General features: G+C 37.8%; 1 protein-coding gene across 1 annotated transcript in view; it reads left to right on the top strand.

Annotated features, from left to right (window-relative positions):
• LOC140236955 (sodium-coupled neutral amino acid transporter 9 homolog) overlaps nucleotides 1–14,011 on the top strand; it is a 37,673-nt gene extending 23,662 nt beyond the window's left edge. The window contains exons 7-14 of the mRNA XM_072316900.1: nucleotides 358–465; nucleotides 1,201–1,344; nucleotides 3,313–3,417; nucleotides 8,221–8,327; nucleotides 10,027–10,131; nucleotides 10,889–11,037; nucleotides 12,042–12,131; nucleotides 12,861–14,011. Coding sequence (XP_072173001.1) covers nucleotides 358–465; nucleotides 1,201–1,344; nucleotides 3,313–3,417; nucleotides 8,221–8,327; nucleotides 10,027–10,131; nucleotides 10,889–11,037; nucleotides 12,042–12,131; nucleotides 12,861–13,026 — 974 coding nt within the window. The 3' untranslated portion in view covers nucleotides 13,027–14,011. The remainder of the gene's footprint in view (nucleotides 1–357; nucleotides 466–1,200; nucleotides 1,345–3,312; nucleotides 3,418–8,220; nucleotides 8,328–10,026; nucleotides 10,132–10,888; nucleotides 11,038–12,041; nucleotides 12,132–12,860) is intronic.
• The last annotated feature ends 2,275 nt before the right edge of the window (nucleotides 14,012–16,286 follow it).

The following is a 16,286-nucleotide window of genomic DNA, read 5'->3' as shown; positions in this document are numbered from 1 at the left end:
ACAAAACAAAACAAAACAAGAAGTGTTATAACTCATATCAGGATGAATGCTGCTGCATACAATGAAGAACAAATTAAATGTGATATGCTTCATGACATGTATGGAAAAGTCAAATTGATTAATAATTGAAAAGCGTGGAAGGGGATTGCTGCAGTACCTAGACTCTGTGCTATGAGAACAATGCATGTGAGTTTAAAATGCTTGTGTGTGTGTTGAAAGAATAAAAAGGCAGCGAAGATGCATGACATCATCTTGTAGTGAGTTCATTGTACAAATATTCTTTGAAAACCTCTATGATAATTATTGTAATCAAGCACTTTTTGTCATGATTTTCTTGCTCCCCTCTTGACCTTCCAGAGGAAGTCATGGGCATTGTTCCTGCAAGTAATGACACAGCCCTGTGCTACGGCTCTCCTGCATTCAATCGCACTGTCCTCTTTCTGCTGGAAGACCCGTCCAGTAAAGGTGTGTTCAACTGTAACAATGTTCTCCCCCTTTTATGATAAAAATCACCATGTGAATTGACAATGTACTGCATGTTCTAGATCTTATGAATCTCTCTGGTGCATGAAGACATCAGTATTTTGTGTTAATATCTTTTTTTTTTAAAATTGTTGTCTTAGTAGGTATTAGTGCAAAACAGTTGTAGCCCCCTGGTGTGCAGTGTAGGAAATCCACATTTCTAATGTTGAATGATCAGGAATATGTCACTGTATCACAATCATAGGTTTGTAACTCTTTTATGGAAACAAGTTTTGGTAGAGTTTGACATGGCTGTTTATCAAAGAGTGTACAGCTATTGCCTCAGACCACTTTACGTTTTTTTCTTGTAGTACAAAGTATGAATATAATTTCTATTCCATCGAGAGTAATCTTTTGTTTTTACCATCCGCCATTTTATCAGTTTCCTGGATAGACTTACAATTTACCCTGCCCTGTTTTTGCTTGGTCCTGGAGTAGAAATATGGATTGTATTTTGTGCAGAGTGAACATAATGCAACATTTGTGAGAGTGTCAAACACAGCGGAATAAAGCATTAGCACATATCAAAGAGATTTTGCTACCATCACTTGCTTTGGTGAAATTGATTAACCTATTTGTACAAACTCTTCTTACAGTATTTCTGCTTCTAAATTGTAACTTGTTGAAATGAAAATTGAAGTTTGCTAGTACATGTATTTTGCCATTCATTTATTGTAGTAACAAACACAACTCCAGCCAAGGTGGCGCTATTCCACAGGGTGTGGTCAGAGACAGGAACTGTTCCCCTCTTTCTCTGTTTCCTCATACTACCTCTCATCCACATCAAGTCTCCAACTTTCTTCACAAAGTTCAACTCTCTTGGTGAGTGCTACACATGAAAATTCACACTGGACGATTTCAAGTTTGCTGCTTGTGCCAGTGTTGGTATTGTCTCCAGAGGATCTGTGTGAAATTGAGCTTCAACACAGGCGGTCATAGTAATGCAATCCATACCAATCATGATTAGCGATTCCCAACACTAGATATTATCTTCACACCACCACAGAGTCTGTGTGATCATGCTGGAATTGCACTAGCTACAAAACCAATACGTCTTAATTTCGAGGTCAACCGTCTACAACCAACTGGCGCTAATGTTCAGATTGCACTAACACCAGCACTAAAATACCAAACTTGAAATCACTCACTGTTATGCTGTGTTTGCAATATGTTAGCATCATTTCCTTTGTCTTTGAATGTAGCAAAGAGAAATGGAGTGAAAAATATGGTATTGATAGAACTGCCCATGTTTACAACGGGCAACTTTTTAATGCTGTGTCAGACTGTATTTTGCATCAAAATTATCAATTTTCATTTTCTCTTGAAATATTCTATGGATTACCAGTGTTCTCTCACTCAAACATTGAGTTACTGAACTGTGAATTACTGAATGTATGTCATTAAATGTTGTTCTCTATATCCCTTTTGCAATGCTCTGTTTTGAACATAATTTCCATCTTGTGCTGAAATAAAAATAAACCTCTGTATAGGCATGGTCAGACTGGTAAAAGATCGAGAAGTGTAAGATTGCGATCTTGAAGATCTCGAAGTTTTGCCGTGTGACTGCAAACTTTCCGCGAAACTTCTCACAAAACTTCTCGCGAAACTTCCCACTCCAACTTGGGATATTTCCCTCACCCCTGCCAAACTTCTCGATCTGTTTGTGGGCGGTGTCTCCGAAACACGAGGCCATTGGGCCGGATGCATAAACGCTAGCAATTGCTTGTGCTAGCCTTTTACTCGAATCCGTATGCATAAAAACAAGCAATTGCTTGCGAGCAGAAGCTCTTGCTAGCAAGTACAAGCAATTGCTTGCTGTCCGCAAACAATTGCTTAGAGACCAAGCATTTGCTTAAAAACGTATGCATAAAACATACCTTTTGCTAGTTCTTGCTAGCAATTGCTTACGATTTTCCAAGCTCTGTAAAATGAGCTTGAGCTTTTGCTTATCTGGGACGTTCCCTTTTAAGTATCATTTTCATATTCATGGAAGAAAGACAACAATTATGAAGGAGTGGTATAAATCTACAAGAAATTACTCTTAAGTAGAGTAAGAAATTTTTCATTTCAACAACGGGAATGTCCAGTGGTTAGCACGCAAAATTTGATGAAAAACAGGTAGGATGTCTCACTTCGGTGGAGAGCAAGGAGACGTCTCTCCACGTGCGATCTGGCAGATGCGGGCTATTGTAAGCAGTGATGGGAATCAGCCAGTAATACGAGTGTGTGTATAGTTGTGTGTGTGTGCGTCTGTGTGTGTATTTATGAGTGTCATTTCATAGCTCTTCTGCTATGTCAGGAAATGTTTCATCACACACATGCCCTTTCAAATGCATGCTGCCACACTCGCCTTTGTTCTTGTGTTCGCACAGGCGTGACGTCCCTTTTGTTGAAAACGCAAGCAATTGCTTGTGCGGGACAAGCAAAAGGTATAAGCACTAGCAAAAGGTTATGTATATGGATTTAAGCAATTGCTTGAGCTAGACCTTTTGCTAGACAAGCTTGTGCTTTTGCTTGAAGCAATTGCTTACAAGCAATTGCTTGTTTTATGCATTCGGCCCAATGTCATGTACAGATGTGCATTGTTACGTCACAAGCACTAGCCATCGGATGGCCCGCTCTTTCTTCTTACGCACGCGTACCAATGACCAAAACTTCTTGATTCAAGTTTTGCTGCCAGTGTGACCATACAACAAAGGATCATGAAGACTTCGCGATCTTAAACTTATCGATCTTTTGCCAGTCTGACCGCGCCTTATGTGGAACATTTCTCAATCGTCCCTTCTACAGGAACCCTGTCTGTTGCCTTCCTCTTGATATATGTATGCGTAAGAGCAGCAAAGTGGGGCATCCATATCGACTTTAATAACGTCAACTCTGATGAATATGTGCAACGTAAGTAGTATGAGAGAGGGGGTTTCGTTTTATTTGGTTCTTTTCATGACACAGTTATTCAAAAGCATGAGTTAATGTGCCTTCCTGTTTCTTTTATCAATTTGGTTTAAGATCCTTTAGTCAAATATTTGCCAAAGAATGCAGATTTACGCTGATATATGATGCAGCTTTCTTGCCTTTTGATTACAAATAACTAGAATTCACTTGCCGAAAAATATGCACCATGTGTTTTTTGCACATCACAGATTTTGTTGTTGAAGGGTATATCATGCCCTATTATTTTCTAGTGATTATTGCCGCTTCATAATCTCAAACCCAACTCAAGTCACCATTTAGATAAATACTATTTAAAATCTTACATTGTTTACCATTTTTTCAGTGTACATAAAACATGTATCTCAGTGTTCCATACAAATATTACAATGTCATTCTAATGTAATGTTTGTTATCATGCAAGTCTAACTCACCAGCAACCTGTAATAAAGATGCATTACATTACTGTAGTGCCCCCCTCTGAAAAAAAAACCAAACAAACCAAAAACAACAACAACAACAACAAAATGATCTGGTTGGGTGCTTAACTGTTTTTGGTCAGTAAGAAGACACTTCATTCATATAAAAATCGTCAGTGTCTTGGTAATACACTATTTGCAAATCAATGAGGATATACTGTGAACACACTGCTGAGGTTAATAATGAATTTTTGGCCAAAAAAGTGCTGACTACTGTATTTCATCATGGTTTTATTTATTTATTTTTTGTTTTATCTAGTGGCATCATATTCCCCAATTTACTAACGCACCGGAATATTGTAACCTGTAGCACTAATTATGCATTTAAAAGTGCTTTTTAAATATTGTGCTTTTGATAATGGATATTACTGCTTTCTCATACTATCCTCTGTGATTCTTGAGCGTGACTTTCTATCACTTGCAAAACTGTTGTACAAGTCCTGATTTGCAAAATATGCACTATTGAATAGTAGATATGAAGAATTGAATTATACCGTGAAGAGTAAAAAATCAATTGCATCAAGGATTTCTTGCATTACCGTCGTAAGTCTCATCTAGTTCTCCAATTTAGCAGATTCTTTGATTTGCATTCAAATTACCACGTGCACATACTGAATTTCATTTAATTTTTTTTTTCTTGCATTGCATTTGACATATAAAAGTAGACAAATATCAGGAAAGCATTTGCAAATTGATGGCAATGCAAACACATATTTCACTACTGCAATCACATAATAACATTATATTAAGCTGGCATAGTTGTTCCTGGTTGTTACCATGGCAGTGGCAATTCTCGAGCAATAAGTTGCCTTTTATGCTGTTGGGCCAAGATTTATGAGTTTCTAACGCTTGCCATAAATTCACTTTACGTTATACCTTTCAGGAAAACCTTTCACATTGTTCTGTCACAAATCTTTTAAGTTGCCTGTACTTATCTTTCTTTGTACTTGTTTTTCTATTTTTTTGACCCCATATTCATGACCTTACCACCATCTTTGTGACTAGTGTTTCACTGGCGATTCCCCTCTCTGTCGGGACTTCTAGCACTGGGCTACTTCATTCACAATGCCATCTCGGCCATCACCCAAAATCAAGCTCATCCAGAAAACAATGTAAGATCACAGCTGGGTGCGGTCACATCTGCATACTCACTCGTTCATCAGGCATCGGAGGTTGAGTGCTGAGGTGTAACGGACAGGGTCTTTGTAAAACACTTTACGCCCAGCAATTGGCCAGATATTGTAATTTTACTGAATAAGATATTGATTCAGTTCTGTTTAAGGTTGAGTAGGGAGTATGACCAGTGAGTGAGTGATGACAAGCAGTAAGTCCATTTAACCTAAGTGTTTCAGCTGTCCCTGGCTGACGGTCACTTCTACTTCTAGCAAATTATGATAAAATGATAGTGATGATGGTAAGCCAGTTACTTGTAGTGCTCAAGTATTTTCAATATGAGCATCAAACAGAACTCATTATGATCAAGTTGATTGTCATCGTAAGAAGAAAAAGTCGGGACCAAAACAAAGGCAGTGGAGTAACTGCTTCAACATAAACACAGCTTGCCTGGTTGATGGTGACCCAAGAAAATGTTCATATGTGACCCGCTACAACAAAAGGATCCGAAAGTCAGGGAGGACAATTTTTTTTTTATTTTTTTTTTTAATGACAGGACATCGTTTCCTTACTCTTCCACTTTAATTTCATATGTGACACGGCTCATAAAAGTGCTTGGTTGCGGAGATATTGATTTTATTAATGCATGTCGAGTGGTTTAGGAAATGAGTGTTTCGAGAAAACCACCTTCAAAGTTTTCCTTTTGATGCTATCATGATCAAGGGGAGGCAAGACAGTTTTCCCCCCTTGACGATAGAAAGTATGCTCCTAGCAACCTCTGCAATATTCATTCAAGCACAGCACTAGCAGTCTACGCACGACCAATTAGTAACCAGGATGCCGCGCACTGACCAATAAGATTACTCCCTCATTGCTAGAGGCGGAGTCTATCTGTGGCACTAAATCCAAATCTTCGGATACATTTTTTTCTGTTGGAAGTCGGAAAACCATGGCCCAGAAAATCGCTAGTTTCTTGCCATTCCTTTACTCATTTAGCTTTGAAAATTATGGCAGAAACAGAAATTTGATAGTTTTGATTGATTCTGATGATCTGACTTCAAACTCGATTTTCTCGGCTCAGCCGTCAGTGACTTTTGGATCCTTTGTTGTGGCGGGTCACATATTATCATTAGCCTTTTAGCCCCTTTAGCATGGGGAAAAATTTGTTTTTAAGTAGTAATGTATGGCATTTTATTAAATTTGGTAGAAGTTGTACTAACTGTTTGTTTTAGTGCCAGGTAGTGTGTAGTAAAGTCATTATCTAGATCAATGAGATGTTTGTGGATCAATCGATTAAATTTAGGATTCAAGCCAGTGCGTGATCATGTAGAAGGTAATGGTAGATTACTTTTGACTGGTGCATGTTATGTCAATTATCTTCATATTATTATCGTAGGTACTCAGGAAACAGGCAAGGTGGGGGGGGGGGAGGAGGGGAAGGAGGTGGGGGTAGGGAAGGTCAAAGGTTACCAACAATGCCATGGTACACCTTTCTCACAGCCGAAGAATAGAAAGTAAAGCCATGAGGAAGTAATTAATGTTGGTCCTAACTGATTGTCAACTGGCATTGGGAAAGTTGTGTGCTGTTGAACCTTGGAACCTCCTCCGTGATGAGATGCAATGTGAATGAAAGATTGTGACATACGCTTTCAAGGATACGTTCATAGAGTTCAGAAATTTGGCTTGCATTGTATGCAGTCTAATAGGGAAACATGCATATGTCTGCTTAAGAGACTGATAAAAAAAGTTAATAAAGATAGAACATGTACGGTAGTTCTGGTAAAAAGGTTGATTTTGTCTAAAGCAAGGGAGGAAAATGAGTTCTTTATCACTGGCATAGGTCATGTAATACCGTCTCTCTTTATTTCAGTTGTGCTTTTTTTTTCTCTCTCTAATTCAAACACTTTCTTTGCTTTGAGTGGTCTGAACATTCCGTTTCCCCTTTTTCTCTCACATGCCTTTTTTGTTTTGCATACATCTAATGACTCAAACTCACTACCACTCTGTTAGATCTTGACAGAGTGTTGGCATTCAGCTACAGATAAATCATGCCCAGCTCTATCAGTCATCCAACAATCTTCAAGTATCAAGTATTTATGTTGCATTAATGCCACTCTGCCTTTCACTGCAACCAAATGCTTCATCAGCTACTCTCAGCTTGCTTCACTCGCAAAACTCAAACATATTAAGCTGCATCCATGCTCATCTAAAGTCATGCAACCTGTATTTGCAATTTGCAGTCCTCTAGTGATACATACTGTGGTATGAATTCACAAATGTACAATCTTTGTCCATGGTTTAAACCATGGACAAAGACCGTAGTTTTGTCTGTGGTGCCATGTGTCAGATGGCCTAGTTCATTAACGAAGTGATCATGACGAAATGACTGATTTCATAATGAAATAGGCCATGCGACGCTTGGGGCTCCATACAAAATTACGGTCTTTGCCCATGGTTTAAAGACCATGGACAAAGATTGTACCACCTTCGTGAATTTGGACCTATGAGTCCTGTGGATAATCATCAGGCAGATAATAAAAGAGTCGGAATGCTCTTAGAAGAATTTCCTGGAATTCTGCTGTATGACAAAGAATGATTTAAACTTTTCATGTAATTATCTTTGATTGACATTGTGTTTATTGAAAACATATGACTGATAATGTTGCAAGTTGAGGCCTTTTCCTCTTCAGTGATGATGTTTTACCGGTATCCATAAAGAGCATATATGACTGAAACAATTCTCCAAGCAATAACAATAGTAACAACAAAAGAAACAGTGAAACACTATGCATGGTTTTAGTAGGAACCCTATCCCTAACCCCAAACCTAACCCTAACCATAGAGTAACTCTCTTAGAAAAGTGTATTGTAAAACTAGAAATGTTTGCATTCATGAAACTTTTGTGAATTTTGTGAGGAGCCAAGATTTGCTAAAGTAAAATGCATGTGAAAATGTTCATATCTACACAATGCATTGAACGCCAGTTGCGTAAACATGAAAGTTTCATGTAGCGAAAAAGACTGTCAACTTTAATTTGCGAAAGTTTCATGCTGCTAATGTTTCTGGTTTTACAGCATGTCAAACATTTTACCCCACTAACAGCTTGCTGCCCCTATTCCCCTCAGCTTGTCCCTGTTTCTCTTCATGTGTCTGTTCATAAACTGTTCTCCTCTGCCAGTGTTTAGTTGGAACTTTCCCGCCCTGGCGGGAATATCCTCCCTGGGGTTTTTCATTCACAATTGCATCTCATCGATAACAAGGAACCAGAGGTACCCCGAGAACAATGTAAGTTACTTCATGGTGGAAGCGAAGGTGGGGGGGGGGGGGGGGATGAAGTGTCTTCAGGGAGCACCATTAAAGGGTGTGTACAGTTCTGGTTGAGGTGAGGATTGAATAGCTTTTAACGTTTTGCGAGATATTCAGAAACCACTCTATGAGATGTCAAAGAGCAAGCAATTCTAAGGGGTATCAAAAGTTTATTTGATGAAAATAGGTTTTGAATTGGCTGAGATATCCAAAAACAAGGTGAAACAAAGAGATCCTAATAAAAGGCGTGGCCTGTCGCCTTTTATTATTGTCACTTTTTTGGCTATCTCGGCCATTTGAAAACCAATATCCATCAAATAAACGTTGAATCCTTCTTAAGATTACATGCTCTTTCATATTTCATAAGAGGTTTCTCATTATCTCACTTAGGAATGTTCAAAACATGAATCCCCACCTCAACCAGTACTGTACAGTCCCTTTAATTAACCATTTCAGTGCCAGGGACTTTGGACAGTGTGTGTACAACACTATGGGGTTTTCTGTGCAAATCGGCACTCAAAGCACACAAAGGGCTGATATACATTGGGAGACTTGTGATCCAATCAAGGGGGGAGGGAGGGGTAGAGGACTGATGTTCAGAAATCCTACAAGTCCTAATACTGTATACACTGAATATTTCGCGAGATTTTTATTTTCGCGGATTTTGCGAATCAGGTGCTATTCGCGAAATTAAAGACACACGAAAATATCGACTCTGATCCCGATGTGGATGTGACGTGCGCATGTGCATTTCTCTGTTCGGTGCAGGACTCCACAATCGCGAATTTAACCACTTGCGAAATCGTCGGGAATTCCCGATTCGCGAAAATTTAGACTCGCGAAATATATGGCGTATACAGTATTGCATTTGTTGTGCTAAAAAATGTAACTTCCAGTAGTCATTGATTGTTGGTGATATCATGGCGTAATTGTCGATGTATTATAGATTGAGGTATGTACACTTCTTTGTAGATTTACAGGTTTTTCATTTTTTTTTGTTGTCTTTTTTTTTTTTTTTCATGTGAGGGGTAGGGGTGATGCTATTTCCCTGTGCAATGATGCAGTGATTTTAGTATGTTGACTTTAAAATGAATTAACCTGAAAGTGGGTTGTTTTTAAAGGGGGCCAGTAGATCAGTGGAGATTGAAGCCAAATTGAATAGATTTCGGTCTGGTTATAACCAAGCAAGCAGCCCTGACTGAGGATGGCATCCTGTTTGAATGCTTTGATAGGTTATGTCAGAAAGATAACATTCTGATTAAATGATTAATAACATCGTTATGCAGAGGATTAGCTGGTGTCATAAAGTGTATGTTTAGTTTTACTGAGGTATTTTGCATGAAGTACTATAATTCTGGTCAAAAGTTTTGTTTGCTCTGTTTTTCAAATGATTATTACTTACCTCACTCGATCAATGACCTAATTACTTGTATGTACAACAATGTGTAGACAGTTTAGTGATTGTAGCCTCGTAGTCAGTTTATGGTATAAAGACAGAAGAATCTGCTTATTAGGTATTAAGTTGCTTTCTATAAATACCATTCCATTGCAACACCAACTCACCTGCCATATGTCAGACTTCATTGCAGTGTGTGGGATAAACCTATTTAACCTGTGGAAAGAGTAACTTGGTGCGAATTGAAGATTGAAGAGTGTTTTCTTGTGCCTCGTCTTTTAGGGTCGTGACCTCACCATTGCCTACTTCCTGGTGGCCTTCACCTACATATTTGTTGCTGTGGTATTCTACATCTCTTTTCCCCTGCCGAAGGAGTGCATAGCAGATGTAAGTACATCTGGAAGAGTTACCATGGCAATGCATCAAGGCCGGTGGTAGTGTTTGGATTAATTTGGAATGCTGCCAGTAGCCTCCTTTATAATGACAATGTTATTATTTATTTGACCATACAATTACAATATAATATACATACAGGTGTACACTTCTAAAATGTGAAGGAATGACACATGGGCCAGGGCTCACAGAAGTAAATTTCTTCATTTTAATACCCGGGGACATGTGAGCCCTCATGTGTCACGCCATATCACATGATAAAAATGTTCCATGGTATCAAATTTGATTCACCATCATCGTCAATAAAACAGAAAGTAAGAAATTGTTTAAATACATCAATCATGTCATGATAAGAACTATAATCATGATATACGATTGAATACATGATGCAAATGATTAATGGTGTAACCACACAAGCTATACAAGCCCTAATATGTGCAACCACAGTGAATCTTTCACGAATCATTTCCACATATGAATTGGCAACAGTATTAAACCTGCCATGCTTTGCTTGAGTTACAGTGAATTGCAGCAAAAGATTGTGGCAGTATCCAAGGCAATTTAGATGTGGTATTTTCAAATTGTTCGAACCGGTTTTAGCCATTAGAAGAAACAAGAAACAGCTGTTTGATACTCTGTGTAATTAACAAGTTTGCCAATTTGAATTCCTGTTAATGTAGACGTACTATAGCAAGACTACCAAATATGACATGTTCATGAATACAATGTTTTGTTTTACTTGTTTTCCCAGAACTTTTTGAAGAACTTTTTCCAGGGGGATGCATATGCCTTCGCTGCCAGGCTGTTCCTGCTCTTCCAAATGGTGACACTCTTCCCTCTGCTAGTCTACATCACCAGGGTGCAACTGATGGACCAGCTGTTTGGCAAAGCATTTCCAAGGTCTGTCAGAATGAGACTATCATGAAAAGGGAATATTATAGTGCGGTGATGTGTTTATGAATTTTGCGCTCGACTGAACTTGTCAAGATAATGATATGCAAATAAATTTGAAAACATATGATTTTTGTGTGTGTTTTTTTAAAACAAAAATACCTACATCAAAAATTTATAAATGAGGAAAGTACACTGAAATTGGCCTGATGTAACTAACCAATCACCTGAATGTTTCTACCGTTATAGTATATGATATGAGAATGAGACTATGTGGGTATGAAACAGAATTTCTCCATGCTTCAAGTATGTTGATGCTGTCTCAGTGGTGCATAAATTGCTAAAAAAAACACACACACAAAGAAGACATAAAATGTTTTGATATCCAACAGTTATCAGATTTTTTTTTTCTATGAAACTGATGATGACAATACATATTGTCATCTTTTTAGCGTTATTTTTTAAAGATACATGTATATGACTATCAACTTTTGCAGTTTTGTTGTATGGTTTCAGGAAAATATGTTTATTTTGAAGAAAAAAAAATCTAGCAAACTTTATCTAAAAAGGGACTTTTCTTGCATTTGTAGTATCCAGTCACTATTATTTGCTAAGGGTTTTGTCTTTGTTTTGAACATTGCAAAAAAAAAAAATGTTAGCAATTGCAGGTGATATAGATAAGTGTTTTCAAACCTGTCTCAAGAGAGCAAAACAGTGTCGAGTTTATGTCTTCCATTCAATTCATACCATCTTTTTTTCTCTCCACCATTTTCCCACTGTTTACCCCTCTTCCACTCTCTACCCCTACCCCACCACCTCTCTCACCCCTCTGCCCCTCCCTCTCTGCCCTTCTCTCTCCCTACCTCCCTACCCCTCCTCATGTCCCTCACCCCCTCTCTGCCGACCGCCCCCTCTTTCTGCCCCCTTACTCCCTACCTCCCTACCTTTCCCTCCCTCTACCCCTCTCCCATCCTCTCCCTCTCTCACCCCTCTCTCTCTTTTTTGATCTCCAGCTGGAAGCACATGATAATCTTTAACCTGATACTTGTCACCATCTGTGTCCTGTTTGCAATGTTTCTGCCTCACATTGGAAACATTATACGGTGAGTATTAAAATGCAAAGAATATAGAGTTTTAATCTCTCCCTCACACCAATGTATGAGACATACATGTGGCATCGCACAATAACTGTATGTGTACCATGATGGTTATTAGTGTCCAGATGTTTTCCAAAACAGTGATTAAGCTGTTGAGGACAAGTCAGTATACTCGGACAATATTGTCTATAGGAAATATGTATTGTAGCAAAATCATCCCGTCCTCAACAGGTTCTTCTTCTTCTTTTTTCTTCCTGTATACTGTCGAACACCCCTTAGTAGGGGCCAACCGGACTGGGGGTGCGCTGGTGTTGAATTGCGCGGAGAGAGAAGTATGGGGTCTAGTTGTTTTGCTCCTGAATGTACTGTAGGGTTGCTGCTTTGAAGGAGTCTTTGTTTGTGATGTTGAAAACTGTCGATGGGAGTGAGTTCCAGTCTGTGATTGTTCTTGGGATAAGCTGTATCATCTTACTTGATATCACTGCATAAATCTATTGTCCTATGATAGGAATAATTAATCACCCAAAGCTCTTTGTACTATGCTAGGCACATTGGGACTTGCACAAGAGAGTGAGGTAGAATTGCAATGAAGACAATTAAAAAAATGAAAACAGCAACACTGACAGCAACAAATAAGATCACTATTTTTCTGTGCCATTTTAAAATGAGGGAGCCATTCGTGATTTGGAAGGAAATGAGTAATGAGTCATGATTTCTCTGTGTCTTGTAATACAGGTATTCCGGAGCCTTCTGTGGTATGGCCTATATCTTCACCCTACCTGTAGTGGTCTACCTCCTCTCTCACCGAAATCAGGGCACGCTGCGCTGGTATCACATTTTTCTCCACGCAATCCTTGTTGCCGTGGGCGTGGCTAATTTTATCTCTCAGTTCCTGGTGTGATGTCATGACAACGAGCATGGTTGTCTGACCATGCAGAAAGAAAGAAAGCAGAAACGCTTGTATATTCTTTGCAATGTGTGTATTAAAGGCGACCGCACACTATATGAGCTGACTGGTTGCACGACTCTGGAGGCAAGCTGGGTCGCAGCTTAGGTGGAAGACATTACACACTTTGCGATTAGACCATACATGAATTGCATGCGTAGTTGTGTCATCAGTACATATACTGTAGTGTGATTGGCTGAAAGTTCCGTGAAACTTTGACATGTCAAATCTTTACGACTGGCATTGCGACTCAGTTTCATGACAAGAAAGTGGCAAGGTTGGTGACATCACGCTTCAGGTCGCTAGGTAGTACGACCGGTGAATCGTAGCAAAGTTGTGTATTGTATGGTGGCCTTTAAGTCTTCCATACAAAGTACGATTTGTGTGACAGTCTACGACTTAGTCTGACTCAAGGCGTAGATTGTATTTATGTCATCAGTCAATGAATATATGTGCTTGCAATCTCTTCTATCAACTTGAAATCCAAGTTGTGTGCTCAGAAATCTATTTACATCAATATTTTATGTAGTTATTCCTTCATTCTTATTTCCCCCTGGTGTTTGGTTTAACCCTGGAGCTGTCACTCGTTTCAACCACTGAAGTGTTGTAATTTATACCTGTTACATCATTGCCATTGTAAGTTTATATAAGTTAAATGTAACTGTGTTTATTATACAGTAAATACATTGTACATTCTTATATCCTGGTATTACATGAGAACTACGCACTTCAAATACAACATTTAGGAAAAGTAAGGTACTTTTTATCTCTTTAGTGTGCTTGTAAGAGAGTCCTTAATATTGGATGGAGTGGGAGCAAGTATTGGCCATGTATAGGGTACCATGTTTTATGGAATTTTTCTTTAAAAAAAAATCTATTTATTTGTATATTATTCACCTTTTGTCAGGGGAGCCCATTCACCAATAAGCAGCGGTCTTCCATGGGCCATGAATAATATTTATGAACATATTTACAACAAGTAACAAAGCATGTATACAGAAGAAATTAAAATAAAATTCCATCATGAAATCAGAAATACATTACAAAATACCGTAAACAAATATTAATATGCCATAACATGAGTTTAATAAAATGGCAATAGAGAAGAAATGAGAAATATCAATTAAATTGCTATGATGATGATTTTTTTTTTTTGGGGGGGGGGGGCTGGGAGTGGGAGAAATCCTCAATGATTTGATGAGACAATACATTTGAAAGACTATTTAGCAAATCAAGCCAAAAACCTGTTTTATCAGATTTGAGTAGAGTAAACTTAAAATTTGATTTCAGCCATGTCGACTGTATTGGGATGATATCTGTGTGTGTTGTTATGTGTTGTGTTTCTGTCTGTCTGTTTGTCTGTTCTGTGTTTGTGTGTGAGTCTGTTTGTCTATCTGTTGTCTGTGTGTACGTGTTTTGTTTCTCTATGCAGTCCAGAGCTTCCAATTCTTCTTTTTCATCCTTGCAGCTTTGCATGGGCTTGAATACTTAAGTTGGCCAGATTGATCATGTTGTTTTAATGTCTGACAGCACTCTAATAGAGACTGCTAGACTCTAGCAGTGGATAGTATTGATAGCGCTAATTTTTTGATGATAAGAATTTTACAAGTGAATGGTTCTTGACACGTAGTCTTGTAAGCTCTTGCAGCTTCACTAAAAAACCATGAAATGATTCAAATTATGTAACAGATAATGGGCCAGGGAAGGGTTTTTTTATTTTTTTTATTTTTTTTTATTTATTTATTTTTTTTTTTGTGGGAGGGAGGGGGACTCCAATTTTGAAGGGATTTGAGCTTTGCCTTACTTGGTGTTCTTTTGAAGAGCAGCAAACTCTAAGGTTGCTCTCTGAATCACATGTGAATTTAGGTCCAATTACAAGTGAGTGTAGATGTTTTTGGTCAACAAAATCCATGCTCTTGTACATGGATAATAATGATAATAATAATAATAATGATGATAATAATGATGATAATAATAATAATAATGATAATAATAATAATAATGATGATAATAGTAATAATATTAATAATAATAGGAGATGTTTCGTGAATGCATTTCTGAGCACACATATGATAACAGCAGAAAATTGCTGCATTAGTTTATAATATCATTATTATTATTGTACTTATCCTTGCTATATTCTTTGACATCTCTTTGTTTTCACTTCTCCATGTCGTCATAACAATGATGATGATGATCATGATAATGATTAACGTTATTATCATCATTGCTGGCATCATCATCATAATCCTTTATTTTTTTACTTGATATTTGCAATAATATGTAAAATGCAACTTTTCTCTTTATACCTCTCCTAACATCTTTCCTGGTTTAGTGTTTCTTGAGGTATTTCTACCTCTTGATAGTAGATTTACTGTTGCAGTAAGATGTGTGTGATGTTGAAGTTGGCTACTTTCCAGTTTTACTGTGTACTACAAATGTAGCTAGGAAAAGTGTCAAAGTATGATATTTTTTCAAAAAAAAAAAAAAAAATTCATCTTCACAGGATCATCGTAGTGAAATCGTTTTCTCCCAGTCAGCATTGAATTCAATATTTCTCTTTTGCTTCTTGCTGTAGATTTTTTTTTTCCATCAGTGATCTTGCCATTCTAATTATTTACGTGTCAGTATATTATGTGGTATATATCAGTGTTTATATTTTCGCGGATTTCGCAGGTCATTCAATATCTGCGAAATTAACGACTCACGAAAAATGTTGCCTCTCATGGTGCAAGTGCATTGTACAACATGTGCATTGTTTCAATGTGGGAAATAGTTAACTTTTCTCTTATGATAAGAAATAGTACTTCTTTCTTATTCCATCATATGCAGTTCGTGATCACCACTCAACCATTAAACCACTGGCAGAGTTGCCATACACGTTGCAGTTTGCAAAATATAATACTGGAAAAGTGGGAATTTTTGCAAGAGTAATTTTTTATGCTCGGCTCAAGCATGCTCATGCTCAAGATGAATTTCATGTGTTTTTAATTCCGCTGAATCAGGACATTAATTATGAGAACATATGGCCATATGGCATGCAAAATTATTTGTGTGCTTTTATTTTCGTGCTAACTTCTTGTTGCGTGAAATGCGCAAAATTTCCAATTTTATAGTACTTGCAATATGTACTGGCATGCATATACAGTACCAAGTACTTGAAATGGTCTCCTTGCTTGGAAAGTTCTTGATTTTTTTTTTTTTTTTTTTTTAAG

Source organism: Diadema setosum, chromosome 13 (assembly GCF_964275005.1).
Source record: "Diadema setosum chromosome 13, eeDiaSeto1, whole genome shotgun sequence".
Lineage (NCBI taxonomy): Eukaryota > Metazoa > Echinodermata > Echinoidea > Diadematoida > Diadematidae > Diadema > Diadema setosum.
The sequence above is the reverse complement of the archived record's forward strand: the minus strand, read 5'-3'. Positions and strand labels throughout refer to the sequence as shown.